The sequence below is a fragment of the Micropterus salmoides genome, unplaced genomic scaffold, assembly GCF_014851395.1.
Source record: "Micropterus salmoides isolate LMB-PRFRI ecotype aquatic unplaced genomic scaffold, ASM1485139v1 Ms_hic_scaffold_12, whole genome shotgun sequence".
Lineage (NCBI taxonomy): Eukaryota > Metazoa > Chordata > Actinopteri > Centrarchiformes > Centrarchidae > Micropterus > Micropterus salmoides.
Genome location: NW_024040263.1, coordinates 3,996,750 through 4,017,712, shown reverse-complemented (window position 1 = coordinate 4,017,712; position 20,963 = coordinate 3,996,750). Strand labels below are relative to the sequence as shown.

General features: G+C 40.7%; 3 protein-coding genes across 3 annotated transcripts in view; all 3 read right to left on the bottom strand.

Annotated features, from left to right (window-relative positions):
• Positions 1-1,890: 1,890 nt before the first annotated feature.
• si:ch211-14k19.8 lies at positions 1,891-9,976 on the bottom strand. The gene is made up of 9 exons (XM_038712919.1): positions 8,632-9,976; positions 8,453-8,541; positions 8,272-8,330; positions 7,103-7,266; positions 6,029-6,194; positions 5,739-5,930; positions 3,806-4,027; positions 2,586-2,745; positions 1,891-2,457 (listed from the first exon to the last, which is right to left on the bottom strand). Exons 1-9 carry the CDS (start codon positions 9,590-9,592, stop codon positions 2,383-2,385), a joined length of 2,088 nt encoding a protein of 695 aa, XP_038568847.1. The 5' UTR covers positions 9,593-9,976; the 3' UTR covers positions 1,891-2,382.
• On the bottom strand, positions 9,681-11,873 carry LOC119898897. Its single transcript, XM_038713211.1, has 4 exons — positions 11,594-11,873; positions 10,951-11,334; positions 9,787-10,617; positions 9,681-9,739 (listed from the first exon to the last, which is right to left on the bottom strand). Exons 1-4 carry the CDS (start codon positions 11,634-11,636, stop codon positions 9,681-9,683), a joined length of 1,317 nt encoding a protein of 438 aa, XP_038569139.1. The 5' UTR covers positions 11,637-11,873.
• A 953-nt stretch (positions 11,874-12,826) lies between these two features.
• Positions 12,827-20,963, bottom strand: part of LOC119898886 (perforin-1-like) — a 28,134-nt gene continuing 19,997 nt past the window's right edge. The window contains exon 9 of the mRNA XM_038713179.1: positions 12,827-13,706. Within this exon, the coding sequence (XP_038569107.1) occupies positions 13,494-13,706 (213 nt within the window). The 3' untranslated portion in view covers positions 12,827-13,493. The remainder of the gene's footprint in view (positions 13,707-20,963) is intronic.

The following is a 20,963-nucleotide window of genomic DNA, read 5'->3' as shown; positions in this document are numbered from 1 at the left end:
TAAACTTATTCTAGGGATTCTTGCTGGCTCTATGTGTTCCTAATAAGGATATATGGGAGCTGGCTCACCAAAAAAGACAGGAAGTAGGTTTCACAGTGCTTCACTTCTGCAGATGCACGCAGGAAGTGACCACACAAACCTACAAACACACACAACGCCCATATGTCATCAGGTATGGAGCAGCTAAGGACAACATAGAGGGGGGTGAGTGAGCTGATCAGGGAGTTGGCTTTCGGACTGGCATTATCCTGCTCTAGATAGACACTAAACACACACACACACACACACACACACACCAAGTATAGACCCAGGGACAGGACAACCATCCCTTTAAGAGTTCCTTTGGATGACGTCCATATAAGGAGATATTGGAGCAAGTCACATGGGTGGAAGAATGCACTAGTCAGATCATGTGACCAGTCTGAGGAAATGAATGAATCTCCCTTTTTAAGGCTGTATGCCTGTGTGTGTGTGTGTGTGTGTTTTAGAGTGAATTTGCATGCTGCTTTAGGTTTGCCACTTTTCACCTTGATTTCTGTATATTTCATCCAGAGATCTACATTTAGAAAGGAGATACCAACATTTTTTTCTTTTTTAAACTTTGTACTCACTTACTCCTCCTTGACAGAAATTTCTCAGTATTTCCTCTGGACACTCATCATGTAATCCCTTGAACCATTTCAAAAGTTGCTGGTGTGCATGACTCACGCATGCATTACAACACCCACTCGCACGCACACATACACACACTCCCTGTATTGCTCACTCACACAGTCAGAGAAATTCACAGGCTTGGCTCTCGGCTCAGACTAAGACCGTATATGGAAGAAGCTAGCAGGTAGCTTCTGTCCACTTTCACTCATCCCTCTCCCCATCTCTCGCGCTCTCTCTCCCTTAAACACACATCAACTCTGCCTTTATTTGCCACATTCCGCCCTCCCCCAATCAATCAATCCCTTATTACTTTTCCCCAGACAATTATAGGAATGCAAGGTTGGTGTACATATTTGCCTGTTTCGCTCTCTACCAGTCTTTCCCAGTCATGTAAGGCATCACATTCCACATAGGTTTCACACTAAGCATTCAGAGGAGGTGTGGTTTGTGTGTGTGTGCTCAAATGAGAAAGAGAGGGAGGTGTGTGAAATACTCTTAAATGTAATTTTAGAAGATACTAATTTCTAGACAGAATCCTCACCCCCCAAAAAACAGTCAGCTTCAACCAGACAAAGGCAAAGAAAAGTGAACACATTACTCAAATGATCAGGTCTGTGTACTGGCCTCCCATGTGTCATAGAAAAGAGTTAAAATGATTACTGATTGTTTAGGGTCAAATACACTTCTCACTGTGTTTCTTTAATCATATGAGCCCTTGTAGCTTCTTATCTGTTGTCTGTTAACCATTCCCATAGTCAAACTAAACATGCAGATAACAATTAGCTACCCTGCAGCACAGATCCTGAACCATGTCCAGGTTAGTGGAGCCCAGGGGCAGAAAACTTGCTTTTGGGTCCCCAATAAAGTCTTCAAAATTATGACACAGGGTCACTATCAGACAGGACCACAAGAGTGTACTTGTACGGTGCAAATTCTTAAACATATTTTTGATCTAGCACAGGTCCCAGGGGGTCTGAACAAACGTCATCTGGACGTTTGCCTTGAACAAACGTCCAGATGACGTTTGCCTTGAAGAAGTAATTACTCCCACAGGCAATTAGATTGCTCCCTTCTTATAGTTTCTTTCAAACTTGTATTTTATTACCATTACAGTAAACCTTTGTCATGTGCTGTCATGTGTGAGTTTTGTAATGAACAGGCAGTTGGATGAAAGAACATGTAATAAATAGATGGGAAGATCGATCATTTAACTCTGCAAGAAGGTGAATATGCATATTTCCCAAAATGTCAAATTTATTAAAGCACTTTTCACTTACATCTTGATTTATCTTTATATCATATTTATGTTTTATATATGTAATTCACCCTGTAAAATGATTTAATGCCTTATGTTGAGCACTTTAACTGCCTTTGCATATGTAATGTGACAAACAATTGAACTTTCCTTGCTAAGCGATGACTTGTTTGAATTGCCCTGAGTACGATTAATGTTTATTAAAGCATTATCTACAAATCTGTGCCATAGACATTCAGACTGCCTCTTTCTTTTTCTATTTTTACACCCTACATCAGAAGGTTAGAGGGAAAATATAAGAAACACATTGAAAATGTAGCAACAATTTACCAAAAATATACACTTAATATACACACACATTTACATATTGTTTTACAGTTGTTATCAACAAAACAAGAACATTTGAGGCCTAGAATACAACAATAAGCTGCAAATACCAGTGTCAGAACAGATATTATTCTTCTTTGTGTATGTCAAGCAGTCCAGCTCTTCCCCAGGTCTACCAGCTCCATGCCTTCACAGTAGGACCGTGGCCTTGACACCCTCACCTGGTTTCACAGGGGAACAACACATAATGAAACCAGATTTTATATCTATATCTATATATATATATCTATATATATATCTATATATATATATATATATATATCTATATATATATCAGTCAAAAACTCACTGTGGGTGTCCTGTGGGAAGCCAGTTGCTGCAGAAGTGGGAAAGGAGTCCACTGAATGGGTTCCACAGGCCAGCTACAGACAGAAAGGTCACTGGCCTTACCTGAGTCCAACACACCATCCCCCATGCTCATCTCACTTCCCCTCCAACCATACTGAGAGCTACAGGGAGTACAGAGAGCAAAAGGATTATTTACACAGACATTGTCAATTGACTGTAGCCTATGTGTGAATGAGTGTGAATACTTACAGACATGTGTTTACATTTTTCTCAAGAAAAACTAACTTAAGCATAAGATAAAGATTAGGAAATTAGGCCAGACATATAGTTTTATTCAATGATAATGGATTTCAATGATTCATTCACATAATTTTTTACTTTTATGGTGTATTACACATTTATTCAGCTGTAGTTTGAGAGCATGATTAATAGTCAATCAAAATCAGTGATACACGCAGTTTAATTTCACTAAAAATTGTTTTCATTCAGCTAATTCCATTTGACTCACATTTGTCACTTGGCCAAAAACATGACTTCTACAGTTGCTTCATGTCTTCTGGATGTGTAAACAAGTAACTTGTTTGCCATCACATTTGTCAATGACAACTTTATAGTGTGGTAAAATGTCAACGTTGTGTTTGTAACTTGTTCTGCTGCCCCCAATTGGCAGGTTTAAAGTAAGATGTATAGACATTTCTCTATTAGTTCACATTAAGTATAAGGTTTTTGTGTTCGAGTGATGTAAAATTGCAGATTGTGTGTCGAAGTTAATTAATCAGGCCAGCAGGGTGCTGGATATGTGTGCATCAGGAAAGGCTCAGAAAGGTATACAGTTCTTCAGATCCAGCTTGTTTAGAAAGAAGTCTTGTTCCGTTTTCCATGGGCAGGCACATCTTTATCCTTCTTAGAGTGATGGCTGGACTGGGCTTTTGTACAGAGCTCCAGGCAACAGGTTGTATATATTTAGCTTGCATGTTTCTCAATCATTATTTTCATAGTAAATTATGACTTGAATCTGATGTTGCTTTATATGGGGTACGCTTGACAGCAGAGGCTGTTTGCATATTGTAGTACGTTTTTTCCTGTTGATATGTGAATCCACCTGATGGCTGATGACAGTTTTTGTTTTAAACAGACAGATGGAGGAGGACAGTCATGTGTTTGCCCCCTGCATGATCAATAACTTACTCTAATGCAAATTAAATATTCATATTACCATACCTGTGGGGATAGATCGTATTGATACGTGCTCCGTGGCTGGGGCAGGTGGAAGCCAGTGACAGCGTGTCGTCGTGGTAACAGCATGGGCGGTCGAGGGCCCGCAGGTGTAGTAACTCATCAGAGCGTGTAAAGGCAGGATTATCTAGAGAGTCTGCTGATCCTGCCCACGAACGCAACCAAAACCGTCCTGACAGCTCATCAAAATGGTTGAACCTGCGATAGCTGCACACAGAACAAATCATAAGCTGAGGTAAAAAAATTTCTTAATATTATATATATACAGAAAGAAATTGAAGAAAATCAGGGGAGAGGTAACCCTTTACAGTGTTTTGTGATTTCCTGATGACATGTCATGTAAAATGACTAAACTATGCTCTCCTGTCAACTGAGCCTGTTGGAGAAAGTAAAATTCTGATCTAATAGTCCAACTTCCTCTAGACAGAATGCTCACTCCCCACTGTGAAAGAGACACTATGGATTTAAGGCTTAACTTCAGACTTATTACTTCCTGTCTGAACTTTCTCTGAACTTCCTTCGTCTGTTAATCTCAGCAATAGGATGAAACTACAGAGTCTCAGTTAAGGTGAACAAACTCCTCCCATTTGCAGTCCCACTCATTTCAACACATGTTTTAATGTGTTCTTGTTTAAGCTCATAACCTAGCAAAAAGTTCAGAAAAATACTTTAAAGTGGGACAACATGGAAGTGTGTGAGTCCTGTCTAAAAACACATTTGATCCCCCTATGGCTCAGCACCCAAATAGACTTGACAATGTGGTGACAAGTCTGTTTGCAAGTCAGAAGGGTGGACACAGTCTTCAGCTTCAGTATGTGGTTCTGTAGCCAGACCATGACACCTAGTGGACTTCACTGTAATTACAATTGCTGCATGTGCCGTTGTTCCCCTCTCAGTGTCTGGTTTTCCCTTCCTGGATGTCAACACATGATCTCCCCTCAAGGTGTCTATTGTGTTATTGTCATGTATGTCACATTTATCAAAGTCATTTGGGGTCGTGTTGAGTCAAATGCCTTTTGTATGTTTACTGTGTGTGTGTGTGTGTGTGTGTGTGTGTGTGTGTCTCAACATGCGTTTCCTGTGTTATTTTATGGTCCACCCAGAAGCCCATGGGGCTGTTCACCACACACTGTTACACAAACACAGTTTATCATTTGAATCATTTTCACCATATTTATTTTTAATAGATCATCTTCTAAACATTTCATGTTTCATGTGCAGGGGATCTGAAGGTCTTGGAAAGTTTTTTCATCAAAAAAGAAGGTATTTAAATACTTTTGTAAATTAAATTTAAAGTGTTTATTTATAATATTATAAATGAATATTTTCCCTTGCCTGCCATAGACAATAATGTTAGTTGTGAAATGTTTTGTATCAGATTGTGGGCTGTTGTGAGATGTTACGTTATACACTTATTAACTTAAAGGAGAATTGTTGCAACAGTAGGCTGTTCAATCCTTGTTTGTGGCATTTCAGTCAGCTCCATCAGACCTGTAGAAAACTAGAATGTACTGCTCACTACACTAGCTAGGCTGCTAATTTCTAATTGGTTAATCCATCTATCCATTTTATGCTCCTTATCTTGGTCCAGGTCAGATACATTTTATAAATTTTATCATATAGAAATGATTCTTCTATACACTGCTGGGAAGTACTGAAAAAATGTCATAATAATAAATAATTATGGGACATATGATCCTTAACGGTTTTCAATCCTACTTTCATCCTTTGGCCATTATGACCATGAAACATGTATTAAACAGCATTCTCTGTGGAATTAAAAAGTTTTTAAAATTCTTAGATTTTTGCAGAAACACTGCTTGAAATATTAGTGTGCATTGTGTTTATTAATCTTTGTATTGTAGGTTGTATGCTGTGAGCTGAAATTTCATGCGTGTATATCAGGGTTGGTGTGTACCTGCTCCGAGTCTGATCTACTTTGGCCTGGATCAGAATGGCACGGTAGCGTCGCACTGCTACAAAGGCCAAAACGCCAATCACTGTCACCATGATGAGTAAGATGGCAAGACATGCGCCCACGAGCCGCGCTCGAGTCATCCTCACATCACACCTCTGACCCATGTACCAGAATTCCTCTCCTACAAGGCAGCTAATACACAAACAAAAAGACGCTTAGATGCACAAACCTTTCTTGGATAGATGGAGAGAGAAAATTGTGCAAGCATGCGTGCCTATGCGTGTTCTTACCGGCAAACTGGAAGTTGGCCCGGGTGGTGGGTACAGATGCCATGGTGGTGGCAGTAGTCAAAATGACAGACAGAAGAACAGCTGTAGTTAGAAGTGCCAGGCTGGGACACACACATATAGCCTGCTTGGCACTGTAGTAACCAGCCACACACGTCACCCTGCAGACCTGGAGGAGGAAGATGTGTTAAAAGATAAGGCTGGTGTGATTCTACATTTTTATTATTGTCAAAAAAAAACAAAACAAAAAAAAACATAAAGACCAAAAACCAACACTGTGTCAGTATCAGCACTTTCTGACTTCCTTACTCTGTCTATGGTACTCAATCACAAGTCCACACTGTGCTATAAAAAAAAGAAATTGCTGAAATACTTTGCAGATCATGGTGCATGTGTGGCAGAGCATTTGCAAATAAAATAATAAATATATAGGTTCTGTAATATTTAGGTCTATTTAGTGACTATGTTTACATGCAGAGTTGGCAGATGTTTGTATAGTAGCATTTGATATTCTGCAAACAAACATCCCTACTGCGTCAAAGAGTCTGCCAACAGAATACTTTGTTTCTCCCCTCCTTGTATTTTGACAACTTTAAAATGCAGCCACAGCACGTGTGCCAGTATGTATGTGTGTAGATGGCAAACACCAAAGTGAAAGATGCCACTACCAGATGCCATAGAAACACGTTTAATATCAGAGTAAGCCAGACCCTTTAATCAGATTTCTAACTTGATTGTAACTTGATTGTGAGTATAACTGAGTCAATCTAACAGAGTTATAATGTTTACATGATTCTGCCTGTAACTGGGTTAATAAAGTAAGCAGGTTAAGAATGGAATTCCCGCTCAGATAAATATAGCCACTGTAGCTGACCTCTAACCTTTAAGTAAAAGTATTTTGTGTGTCTTTATTTCAGAGTCAACAGTAAGGAGATGACAGGAAATGAGGTGAGAGGTGGAGAACAATGTGCAATGGTGCTCGGACAGACTTGCTTTAAACCCCTAGGTCACCAGGGCACCCAAAGCTAGGAATCTTTAGTCAGCTGTCTAAAGGTGGGCATCCCAACCCAGGCTTACCTCCCAGTGTGATGTTGGTGATCTTGGACAATCTGAAGCTCCTTCCCTCGCGAACAGCCTGAGCCAGTCCTGTTCGTTCCAACAGTGATGTTGGTCCTGTCATGCTGAGCCACTGCAGAGCCCCGCTGGTTTTAAACTCCACCAGACTCTGCACTGCATGGCCACTGGAACAACAGCAGAACAGTACACCTTCAACCTCCTCACCTTTCTTTACACAAACTTCTGAAATCTAGAGCCCCAGTTTGTGCCTTACATGTATTATCATTATATTAGAGTCACAGAGCTATGCATCAGATTTTCTGAAAATACTTGGTCATCTGTGAAAAACCCAGAGGGTTATTTAACAACACTAATTGCTGTTCTGAAAGTATATCCAAAAATATCAAAGACTCTTCTGCAAGATACAAGCCTTTTCCTCTTTTTCCTAATTCAAACAAAGATTGTAGTCAGAACTGACATAATCCCTTGATCAAGCTGTACAACACTGAACAGACATTAAAAATGGTGTCATCATGTTATGATGCTAGTGAAAGTATTACATTTTTCCCCCATCAATAACACATTAACATTTAGCTTGTATTTTACAACAAGATTAAGAGTCTACAGCCATGCTAGCAGTTCTATGAGACTATAAATAGGCACATCTGGGCTTTGAGATAAATGCTAACAGCAGCATGCTAATACGCTCACAATGTTTAGCAGGTATAATGTTGCTGTTATAATATGCTAAATAAAAGTTAAGGAAGGGGTAATTTATTTTTCAGAATATTTCACGTTAACATCTGTAACGGCAATATATGTAAGAAGAAGAAGAATTACTTCATCAATTACATTTTCCCTTGGGGGAAGTTACATTTTTTCACTCCACTGTTACTATCTCTCTCACACACACGGGACCCATAGACATGTAGTTATTGGGAGAGATGTTAGAGTGATGGGGCTGTTGCTCAAGGAGTGAAGGTGAGCTGGCACCTCTTCAGCTGCCAGTCCACATTCCATTACTGTGGTCTGTGTTGGATTTCTGGTCTGGACTACATCCGCCCCTGAACCACTGCCCCGTGTGAGGCTTGAACTCACAACCTTCAGGTTAAGACTGACACGCTGCCTACTGCACCAACAAGGCCTAAATAGGGCACTGCAGCTTAGCTACAGCGCGTATAAAATCTCACCTGCTCCAGACTCCCAGCAGCTTGCTGAACCCTGGGGCTCTCTGTAGGTATGGTTCCACCTGAATGAAACATGGAGGGAGAACTTTGTAGCAGCTACTAAATAATATACTAAGGATATTGTATATGAACATGTTTATTCATGCCTTTCTGTATCCCTGTGTGTGTACACATTATTTCTCACCCAGGCAGCAGTTTCTTCCTCTAAGCCAGAAGTTAAAGCTGATCGGGACTCCTTCACAATGATCTGAAGCAGCAGCTCAATTGACTTCACTGGACAGAACAAGCCAATAACTTCATACATTACAACAGCCCTGGACACCCCAACCTTCTATTTCATGACACAAAAAAAAAGTACTATACCTCTGATGGCCGCAGGCTGGTCTGGCTCAATGTAGAACTTGGGTGTCTGACTAGTTGTCGAGCTCCAAGTGGGCACGGATGTTAAAACAGAAGGTGTCAGCGTCGTATGGTTCTTCTGGCTGGGATGTGGGGTTTCCCGGGTTGGGGATTGCTGTGGAAGTCCAGCTGTGGGAGTTTGTGTGGTTGTGCTGCTGGGAAACAACATCTGAGACTCATCCTCTCTCTCAGCTTCTCCCTCTTTATCTCCAAGTCCGTAATCTGATTTTGTAGTTGTGATTAAGAGCTGAGAATTAAGTGTAGTATGTATATAGTCATGGGACTGTTTTTGCGTGGCTGGGACAGTAGAAGATTGCAAAGACATGTGGTTATGTGAATGAGGCATCTGTGAAGATATAGATTTTATTGTTGACGTTTGTGAGGGTATAGGCACGGTTTCGCGGTTGATATAGGGTGGGTGTGCAGCGGATTCAGTGGTAGTGGAGGGCAAAGGCAGGGGTGTGTGAGTGAAATGTGAACTATCAGGAAATGCAGTGTGTGTTTGGAACATGTATGAAGGTGTAGATGACTGTATGGATATACTGGATGACAAAACGGGACCAGGAGTCGATGAATTTGTAGGCATATTGTCATGTAAGAGCGTAGAAGTGGGACGCAGTGTAAACGTTTCAGTGTCAGCAGTCGTTCCTGTGGCAGCTGAGTTCTGGACTACATCTCCCAACGTCAGTGCTGTTCTGGATGTAGAAGAAGAAGCTGTGAAAGTCCAGTCATCCCTTTTTGTAATGTCAGGCGAGGAGGAGATTCTTTGTGTTGCTGTTTGTGTCCCCTCTTTGCTCGTCTGTGTGAACTGGGAGGATGTGTAGGGAGGCGGTGAGTGCGTGATGCTCTCTGTGCTTTGCGGAGAGTTTGTTTGACTCTGTGTGGAAGAAGTGAAAGTGTGAAGCATCTCTGAGGACTCAAACATAGCAGTCTGTCTGGTAAGATCGGATGCAGTAGATACAAATGAGTCAGTTCGACTAATGTTTTGATGAAATGAAGCCGCCTCCACAGTATCAACAGCAGTGTCGAGCCCTGTGATGTGGGTGGTGGATGACTGAGTACTGCTGGGGCCCTGTGAATATGATGACGACGCAGTGGGTTCAGTATCAGTGTGTGCACAGCTTGAGTTGTCCTGGTGAGGTTCGGTGGGAGATTTTAAAGGGTCAGAGGTGACGGTGGAAGTCAAATCAGAGTCAAGTCTGTCTGTGCTTCGCTGGCTCCTCCAGGAATGTGGTAGTTTCTCTCCAGGTGCCCCACTAACAGCTCTCCTCACCCAGGGTGTCCAGGAATGTGGCTCAGGGGGAGAAGAGGTGAGAGGTGGCTCAGGGGGAGAAGAGGTGAGAGGTGGGATGCTTGAGCTGGACACAGTAAGGGGAGCTTGTGTGGTTGCAGTGTTTGTTTGTTTGTGTATTTCTGTGCCATGCAAAGTGTTGGAAGTACTGGCTGATGCATGTATCACTGCCATTTGGGTTTGGGGGAGAGTTTGAGTTTTGTAAGAGTTTGTTTCTGTGTTTGTTGTGTGTGATGTGTGAAACAGTGTGTCTGTACTGCGTGTAGGCTGAAAATAGGGGTGTGTTCGCTCTCTGGCAGACATGGGGCCATCAGTGAGGTGAGCAGCTACAGATGTATCCGCTCTATTGTTTGGTTCTTCCTCAGGAAGAGGGTGAGTTTCCCTATCGGCTCTACCAGCCACAGTGAGTCCCTGCAGGGGTGAGGTGCGGTGCAGCAGCCCTTGGTCCTGAGAGGAGGTACTAGACGCAGACGGAGGCGCAGAATTCCACTCCCGACCTTCAAAGAGGCGACCTCTGCCCCCTTCTGTCCCCCTCACCACCTCTTGACCGACAGGAGCTGGGCTCATAAAGCTGCTTCCTGTCTGAGACCATCGTAAGAGGTTTTGGTCTGAATGTGGGCTGGTGTGGTCCTCCGAGGAATTCTTCTTATCTTCCTGGACTGGATGACCAGGAACATACACACAAGGGTGAGGAGGAACAGAGTGGAAATCACAACAACATAACATCTCTCTGACTCTCGCACCACAGCAAGTCTGACAAGAACTTTCCGACAGACACATTTTACACAATACATTTCCACAATATTCTTCTACAGTAAACAAAAACTATTTTCATGTATTCATTGAGACATGAGTCAGACACAGCTCTAAAAAAAGTTTGATCCAAATGTTATTACGACAATTAGATCAAACTCTCGTGGTATGGATGCACATGCAACCAAGTGTGCCTGACTCAATAAACTAAACTGGATAACTGGATAACAGTTTCTCACCATAATAGGACACTTGAATTACATTTGAAGAGTATCCTGCTCCTGTCCAAGAGATGGTGGCTTTGTTTGTATCACAGTCGGAGAGCAGAGCTGTACCCCCGCTCGCCAGGAGCTGCTTTTCCTCGTTCCAAACACAGCGCACTGATATGTTTGAACCACTTTCCAACCATATTAACTTTAAAAGTACCGTCCGACCCAGAGGAATATCTAACATCCAAGTGCAAACAGAAGCAGGCAGGGTTTTGTCAGATGGGTGGTTTGTGGGGTTGAGTCTGTTGGGATCAGTAAAAAGTCCAGGTAAGGTGAGATTAATGTGACCAGCAGGCTCTTGGTCAAAGCTGATTTTTCCACCACAGTGGTGGTGCGACAAGGCCAATGTTTTATCTGAGGAAAGAAAAAAAAAGATGCTGGTAAAAGAGGGAATCTCCCTGGCACAAATCCCCTGACCTCTGCATGATGTTGTTTATGGATATAAGTTGTGGGTAGTTCAAAATATGTGGTATTTTTCATTCTTAGACAGGCTAATGTAATTTAAAGATTTTTTTGAAGACATGAGGTAAAAAAAAAAAAATTAGTTCGAGCTAAATAATAGGAGTAGGCTACATAATGAGATTCATAGTAGGAATGTGGCCGATTTCCTTACCTGTTGTGATAATAAAAAGCAACAGACAGACGTGGAGCTGCATTTCCAATCCTGAGACATTTCAGAGTTGAAGACCCTATTAATCCCAAATCCATACAGATTGTTCAGACTTACTGTCGTTATGATGAGGACAAGCGAACCGAGCAAAACGATCGCCTACATGATCTCCAGTTTTCCTGCGGACAGTCCCGAAAGTACGGAGAGGCGTCAGAAACTTTCCTTCTCCATCATTTCCTCCTAACGGAAACCGCTGTTCTGTCAGGGACACAGCTCTGCACAGTCACCTAAATTAAATACACGTGTGTCGGTCAGTGCGTCCTGTAATAGGCTACTGTGGGATGGACAGAGAGACGGCGGGGGAGAGGGGTTTACACCGCCTCCAGGCTCTTCCGTGCGGTCTTTTTGGCATTTCCCAAGATCAGAGGAAAAAATCCAGTGGTCGCGGCAGGAGCTGTTTTTTACACAGCGAATAAACGCAACACAGGAAACCTTCAACCATAGGAGGCATGAAGACATGAGAGGGCGGCAGCAGATCATTAGCGCGTTTATATTTATACCACACTGTGTATCAGACAGGGAGCCTTGGAAACCATATCTGGTACCCAGAACAGGATGGAGACGTTTGTTTTGCTTCAGTATCATTCAGTTTTTGTCGTTTGCCAGTAGCCTATAAGGTCATTTATAGAGCTACATCAATCGTTTTCTACCCGCACATCAAGGCAGAATTAGTTAGGCCTATCCTACCACAAAACAAGCTGATAAACAGAGGCCTGGTTCAGGAGCTGTGAAGAAGCAACACAAACATTATTAGGCCTATTCTGAATAGTAGGCTAGAATAAGCATGAGCCCCCTATTTAGCTCAGTTGGCAAATTAAACTTGCAATAACAGATTTCTGGCCACTTGGGGACAGCAGAAACAACCCGTGAATACAATTTTGGTAGGGTTATTTGGTGCATCACATCTATTATTTGGTTGCGTGTTGGTTGAAATTCCTGCTGCTATGCAGAGTTGTCGGTTTATGTTATCAAAAGTCCTTCTGACTCAAACAGAGTGCTTATAGCTTTGCATCATGTTGGAAATTCTGCCATAAGTTATTCATCAATTTGTTGTGTGTAGGGCGCACTGGTTGTTTGCAGCACTGACATGGTCTTGAGTGCTCAGTACATCAAGTGTACCTGAATGTAGGCCTATGTATAGCTTTGGAAAAAAACACAATTCCAAATAATCATTTTAAAGACATTAAATGCATGTTATGCCAGTCTTTATTTGCATGAGAAGGTTACACAAAAAGTGACAAAACAAAGATTTGAAAATGAAATATGAAGATCACCAGCTAACCAATCTGCAGTCCAAATGTAAACTGCCTCACCCATCAAAATTCACCACTTGAGTACACAGCAGCTGATTAATGTTTACATCCAAAAGTTTGTGCTCACAAGCCTAAATTTTAAATGAAAATGAGTTGGAAACCAAACACAATGATGATTTAAAATAATCATAAGTAAAAGAGAAAAGTAAATATTGTGATGTCTTAAGAAAATAACTGTATGAGTTCCACAGACATTTGACATATAACATTGTCTGTGTGTCAGTGTACCAGTGTGACTGGTTCATTACACTTCTAAGCACTTTTTTTTTTTTCAAAAAAATATATTTTATTTTATGGTGCCCCTGTAATTTTGTATCCAGCCTATGAAATATTGCATACAGCAGCACTAGTGGTCTATTGTAGGCAGAGCAAACGGTCACACTGAGCCAGATGGAAACCTAATCTGCAAATCACATTAGCTCGCCTGCTGAAGCATCCTCTTGAACTAACAAAGTTAACAATTCTTGTCCTGCACCTTCTCTTGTTAAACGAGTGACCAAACAAACATTCAAAGCCTCAAAATACATTTCTCACTGTGGAGATGGTTTATAACGTTGACACTTATTTCCAGTCAGATAAGGGTCGCAGGTGAGAGTGTACTTGACCTCCAAGTAGCCTGGATCGGCCGGGCAGTAGATTGTGTTTGTCCCCTCCATCAAACTCCTGTTACATGATCCCAGAAGGTCATCATATTGCAAGTCCGAGTCCCAGATCTCGAGCTTCAAATCCAAGTTTGTTCTCACCTTCATAAAGAAAATATAAATATATAATTGAAATACTATTAAAAATATTATTAAATGTTAAAATTCCGAGGTTTATGGATCATCCAGAGTAGGGCTGATCCCCAATAGTCGAAGATTCGATGCTTCAATGGGCGGAGCCTGATTCGACAATCTCACAGTCGAAGCTTCGCAGTGAAACTAGGATCATGCCATTTTGGCGATATGGGGGTGCTCAACATCTGATTTTACATAGAACTACCAGTTCTCTCCCAATAAGTTAACATACAGCCCATTACAATATACATTTCAACGTTTAATGCTGTAAATAAACATGTTTGTTGATCTATCGATCAAGCCAGATGATACTCAGTTATATCTATTGATCAAGCCAGATGATACTCATTAGTCAGCTAAACTCCAAATGTGCCTTCAGGATGTTAAAACCTGGATGACGTGTAATTTTCTAATGTTAAACTCAGATAAAACTGTTAAAAAAAGTTATTGTACTGGGGCCCACGCACCTCCATGACGCATTATCTAAAGATATAGTTTCCATTGATGGCATCGCCCTGGCCTCCAGCACCACTGTGAGGAATCTTGTCATTATCTTTGATCAGGAAATGTCGTTTAACTCTCACATTTAGCAAATATCAGGGACCGCCTTTTTTCACCTACGTAATATTGCGAAAATCGGGAACATCCTGTCTAAAATTGATGCAGAAAAACTAGTCCATGCATTTGTTACTTCTAGGCTGGATTACTGCAATTCCTTTTTTATCAGGCTGCCCAAAAAAGTCCATTAAGACTCTTCAGCTGATCCAGAATGCTGCAGCACGTGTTCTGACAGGAACCAGGAAAAGAGATCATATTTCTCCTGTTTTAGCTTCTCTGCATTGGCTTCCAGTAAAATCCAGAATAGAATTTAAAATCATTCTTCTTACCTACAAAGCTCTTAATGGTCAGGCACCATCTTATCTTAAAGAGCTCATAGTACCTTACTACCCCACCAGAGCACTGCGCTCCCAGAATGCAGGGTTACTTGTGGTTCCTAGAGTCTCCAAAAGTAGAATGGGAGCCAGAGCGTTCAGCTATCAAGCTCCTCTCCTGTGGAACCAGGTTCCAGTTTGGGTTCAGGAGGCAGACACCATCTCCACATTTAAGAGTAGGCTTAAGACTTTCCTCTTTGATAAAGATTATAGTTAGGGCTGGCTCAGGTGAGTCCTGAACCATCCCTTAGTTATGCTGCTATAGGCCTAGACTGCCGGGGGGTTTCCCTTGATGCACTGAGCTCCTCTCTCCTCTACTTTCTCTCTCTCTGTATGCAACCTCATCCCATTAATGCATGTTAGTAACTCGGCTTCTCCCCTTTCTGGTAGTCTTGTGATTCCTCGTCCCTCTCCTCCTATCACTTCCTGCAGGTGTTTCTGGCTCTGGAGCTGCGGAGTCTGGATCTGTGGTTGTGGGGTCACCTGTTGCCCCCGTGTTCCTCCTGGACATGCTCTGCTACAATTATTGTTACTAGTCCTATTGTTATTATTATCATTAACATTACTACAAATATCTGTACCATTATTCATTCAGTCTATAGCAACATTACCTTTACTGTCTGTACCTCTGTGTGTATATTGTGTAGGCTGCTCCCCTGTCACCCTCTTTATGTCTCTCTCTCGCCCTTTCTCTCTTACCCTCAACCAGTTGAGGCAGATGGCTGCCACTAAAAAGGAAGTTTTTCCTTGCCTCTGTCGCATAGTGCTTGCTCTTGGTGGGAATTGCTTGGTTTCTGTAAATAACATCATAGAGTGCGGTCTAGCCCTGAGCCCCATTTCAGAAAGTGGATTTAGTGAAAACTCTTCTTAAGCCTGAGATGAGGGAAATGCTGGGTTTTCGGTTTTAGAGACCGAGATCAGATAAACCCTAAATCAGTAACCCCGGCAACTTACTCTGTGAACCTAACCTCCTCGGGAGGAGGTTTACTTCAACAAACGCGGAGTTTCTCTCTGACTCCTCCCATCCTCCAGAGGCTGAAGCAGCTGTCTGAGATTTCCTAATTCATACTGTCAAAGCACATATGGGAATGCAATTACGTCTTTAGAAACATCGATATCGCGGATAGATAGGCTATTAGTTTTTAACCCGAACATGATCTTGAACATGACCACTTTAATGATCAATCTGTCATCAATGTATGGACAGAGAGTTATCTTTGGACATCGTGGATTTATCCTCAGCACAGAATAAAATCTATAAGCTATACTGTCCTTCTTTATAGCACTGAGACTCTGGACATTTAGGCAGCTGTCAGGTTGGCAACAGATGCACAAAAACACTTACCGTGACCTACATTACTGCAGTAATCACTGTTTACACTAATCTGTATAAAACTGATCAATGAACAGTAATCTTTGATATATCAAACCAATCAGTGTGACTACAATATATTGTAGTCACACTGATTGGAACATATCATGTTGGATATGATGTGAAAATTTCTGGTTGGAAGATGACTGTGGTGCTGAAACAAATAAATGTAGCCTAGTTTAAAATTTAGTTTTTCATTAGGCTATTAGCTGCATAGCCTGAATGTGTTTTGACAGCATTTCATAAAATACGAAATGAGCAAGATTTTTTATTAATGCAAAATAGACGTCAAAAATGTACATCTTAATTGAATTTAAATGAATTGAAACAATCCAGAAATCCAGGGGGAAACAGAGCACAAAGCAGAACATACAACTGTAACGCAACAAAGACTGAACACAACAGAGGGAAAAATGTACTGGGACACACCACACACACACAAGCAGGCACTGTAATTAGTCACAGGTGACACACATGAGGAATCAAGGCAAACAAGAAACAAAGCTAGATAAAACACCAAACACCAATGATTGAAAAATAAAACAGGAAGTAAAGTTAGTGACAATACACAAGGACGAGTATTCCAAAATACAACAGACAACATAAAGCAGGAACATACCAACAGAATCTAAAAGAGAATACAGGGGCAGGGAGGGATAAACACTAACACACACACTAGGATGAGTCTAAACAGGAACATAATTCCACTAGGACCCAAAATCCACAACAAAATGTTGTTTTCCTGAGATAATGACATTTTAATTAATTCAAGATCTTAAATAGACAATAATGAATTAAATGCGATAGGCCACTGATAAAGCTGTAACCGTATAAACAGTCTTTATAAGTGACGCCCATTAATGTTACGTAGAGAAAGTTATCCCGTTATCTTGGAAAAACAACATTTGTATTTTCGAGATAATGACAAAATAACTCGAGATCTCAAGAAAACTGAAAAATAAAAGCTGCAAGCAGTGTTGCACGGACTCTCACACGTGAAGCTTGTAGCAGCTGTGCTGCAGACGACGCAGACGCCTCAGCTCTGCTAAATTTGGACACTACAGGTAGGAGTTAAACGTCACTTCCTGTTTCCCATATATGGCGCTAGAGAACGCCAGGTAATTATACGTTTTGTTCCACTTCATCAAGTGTGTAACACATCGTGAAACATCATGTGATGATTATCACACACAGCTTACTTCCTGTTGCCAGTAGGTGGCTCTATGACTATAACTGAATTTTGGTATGTATGTGTTCAGGGTGGGACCATCAATAAACATGTCAAATTTGGTACAGATGTGAGCATATACACTAAAGTTATAACAACTTCCTGTTTCATGGTGAATCATCTATTTTCAACGCCATGCCACGGACATACCCTTTGACGAAAAACTTACAGTTTGTACAACTCCTAATAATCAATCGATTTAGACTGCACAGCAAAACGGTGTAGATCGCCAAAAATTATCATTAAATTCAAAATGGCCGACTTCCTGTTGGGTGTCAGGCATCACTCCAAGAGGTTTTTTTCTAAGTGTTATGTCCCAGTAGGGTATTAGGGAGTAACCAGTGATGTTAAGTAACAAAAGTAAGGATGGGAGACACCTGGTGAAAAAGTAACTGCACGTTCTATTATTAGAACAAAAGCAAACAAAATCACAGGAGTCATTACTCTGCAAAATGTCAAAACCTAAAGGAAAATCAAATTACAGCCCAACCGATATGGGTTTTTGGGGGCAGATGCCGATATTAAAGTGAAAAAGAGCCGATTTATGAGCCGATATTTAGATTTTGAGAATGATTTGGATAGTAGGCCTCTTTACTGTATAAACTACACTTAGAACAGGTATTACGATATTGAAAGCTGGTATGTCTGTAGGCTATAAAACCTTTTCCTAAATGGATTATGTTAATAAAATAGAATACAGTCTCAAAAAGTGAACATGTAAACAATTTCACATCAATAAATATCTGCTGCTGGAAGGTGCAACTTTTTCAGCCATCTGTAAACAGAGAGAGTGAGAGAGAATAAGCATGTGTATTTCACTTTACACATAATCTGCCATAATTTCAATGTAGCACACCTAGTTCATCCCTTTACCAGCACTCTTTAATTCTAACCAAATCTACAAGAAACCATTTCTCATCATCGGTATAATTCATGCGGTCTATGATACAGTGAGCTGCTGTTGAATGCATCTTATACTACATGACTGTCTACAACAAGGACTTGCAACTTTGAGATTTCATTTAACTGTAACTATAACCAGCATGTTACAGCTCTGACTACAGCGTTTCACATCTACAACATCACAAAAAGAGGAGCTACAGGAAGCCGTGTTAGATTCTTGTTCAGCTCACGTTTATTTACATGTCCGCTCTGGTTTAATCATTTCAGACACGCTGACTAACTGCAGACAGGCGGCTCGTGGATATATTTAGAATACATCAGAAACTAGTTTAATTATGACGTTAGGTCCGTGTACGTCCTGATAGTTTGTTTTTTCGTTTGAACCAATAAACGAATAAACGAGAAAACCACCTTTTTTGCGTTTGTCGTTTCAAACCAATAACGAAGAAACGGAAAAAAGAGCCGTTCTCCTGTTTATGGTTTCTAAATCCAAAAACGAAAAACGACTAAACCAGATTCAAATAACGGTCCGCGACCAAGATATGTAAAACGTACAGACCCGGTCTGGGTATCTCTGGATAATCCGTAATTCATTTGTAATACAAAAACGAAAATACAGTTTATCTGTTTTTTGTTTCAAAATGAAAAACCAAATAACCGTTTTTGGTTTCAGAATCAAAAAACGAAAAACCAACTAAAATCGGCCCGTTTTTCGGTTTTGGCGATTCATTTTATTGTTATTCCTTTTTGAACAAAGAATGAAGAGAGTCTGTGAACTTCAGTCAACTTGTTTTTTGTTATAAACCAAAAACGGAAGTCACGTGGTCTATTCCTTCTTTGGAAGCAAAAGCAACCAGTAAAATCTTCAAAATAAAAGTAGCCCGTGTGACATGTAATTAGAAAGGTGATTTTAGACTAAAACTAAACTAAAATAAAGTTTTTTTGGTAAAACTAAAGTAGCACTGGGTGTGAAAAAACACTTTAATTAACTGAAATTAATATATATATATATATATATATATATATATATATATATATATATATATAATAACTCATTTGAACATTTGTAAGGCTATTGGTGACCTATAACTTCAGATTAAGACAAGTGAACTAATGTTATATGTAGCTTAGGACAGCACTTAGCCTATTCATTTAAGTTTATATTATTCAATTCATATTTTAGTTTCTTAATATCTTTATAGGCCTTCTTGCTATGTGGAAGCTCAACCAACAGAGGTCACTCTGCCCCCTTCTGTGGCACCAACAGGCAACAAGGTTTTGACCTTTTGACTTGTGTTTATATCAAAGAGAAGGCTGCACTGCTACCAAAGGAAGCTAATCATGAGTTTGAAGGGTGTGCAGAACTTCACCTGCCTCCCAGCTTCTTTCTATGGTGCTATAGCTGTTAAAAACTCTCAGCTTCCACCATCTACTGTTATGTGTCAAAACAAAACTCTTCCAAAACAAATCTGTAGAGTTGTAAACTTTTTATTTTCCTTTGCTATTATCCCCAGTGTAATATACTAATTATATCATATTAGTTAGTAGATAAAATATTTTTAATGCAGCCTGTAGTTCTCATTAGTTATGTAGGCCTACTTGTGTGTGAAACCTGCTAGAATTAATGCGAGTCAAAAAGCATCTCCTCTGGCTCTGGGATCTTTTACTGCCTTTTTGGGGTTTAGTTCTGTTTGATGAACCACCAGGGAAAGGCCGTGCTCTGTACTGTTCATAACCGTGTAAAGTAAAATAAAATGTTAAGTTGAGTCATTTAGTTTTTCTCCTGGTACTCATCTCAGGACCTCCCAAAGTTTCCCCAATGCCTGGAGGATGTGAGCCTGTGCAGGGTTTAAGGACTGATGATAGTAGCAAGGCTGGCCCAAGTCACCTACTATCACCATTCATCCATCCATCGTCAACCGCTTATCCTGCGTACAGGGTCGCGGGGACCTACTATCACTCTCTTCAAATAAATGCTGGACTGGCAGGACGAAGCAGCACACCACTCCTTCCTCCCACACCATAAAAGGGCCCGGTTGTCACTTTCAGATATTTACATCATGATTTATGGTAACCACACCTTGTAATTGTGGCACCGTTTTTGTGGATAAGGATAATGTCAACTTATGTCTTTTAATACACATTTATATCATATACAGTAGGCTTTTATGTACAACAGTACAGTGAAGCAGGGATCTGCAGTGCAACTCTTTCACTTGCATATATGCCCTTAAATGATTTACAAGCATAATGTGTGAGTGAAGACTAAAACCTACTGTAAATGTTGTTGTAATGTTAATGTTATATTATACTAATAGTCATTTATACAAGTTCCCCCTTCCAGGCTGTGTTTAGAGCCTCTGCAGTGGACAGATGTAGATTTAGCCAGAGCAAGGATGTCATTGTGCCGATACAGCCTCCTCCTGAGAGCAACACATCCTCCTTGTTCTGTTTTACATTTGCTTTACAGATGTTATTGATATACTTTAAATAATGTTCACAAATCTAGTTTATATAAAGTGTGGCGTGGGTGGTTTGTGCATGTGGCAAAATCAGTATGTTAAAAAGCTTTAACATTTGGAGGCCCATGTCGAGCGTTCAGATCCAGTAGTCTTCACATCATAAAATTGTCATTGCACACGAAGAGAACGAGCTCAGGCATATTATAAATATGTATATAATATCGTTATAAATTAATTCTGTGCTACTTGAACGTTTTTGGACTACTGTCCTCCTTAGGAGAAAGGTTAGCATAGCGCTACAAGCAAATAAGCAAGCTTGGGAACAGA

Coding starts and splice junctions, on each gene's coding strand:
- si:ch211-14k19.8 (XM_038712919.1), bottom strand. CDS start 9,592: ATGTTTGAGTCCTCAGAGATGCTTCACACTTTCACTTCTTCCACACAG. Junction 6,195..7,102: donor CACCAACATCACACTGGGAG/GTAAGCCTGGGT, acceptor TTCCTCCTCCAG/GTCTGCAGGGTGACGTGTGT. Junction 2,458..2,585: donor CTTCCCACAGGACACCCACA/GTGAGTTTTTGA, acceptor CTGTGAAACCAG/GTGAGGGTGTCAAGGCCACG.
- LOC119898897 (XM_038713211.1), bottom strand. CDS start 11,636: ATGCAGCTCCACGTCTGTCTGTTGCTTTTTATTATCACAACAG. Junction 10,618..10,950: donor AATTCAAGTGTCCTATTATG/GTGAGAAACTGT, acceptor CTGGTCATCCAG/TCCAGGAAGATAAGAAGAAT. Junction 9,740..9,786: donor TCACCAGGACAACTCAAGCT/GTGCACACACTG, acceptor TCATATTCACAG/GGCCCCAGCAGTACTCAGTC.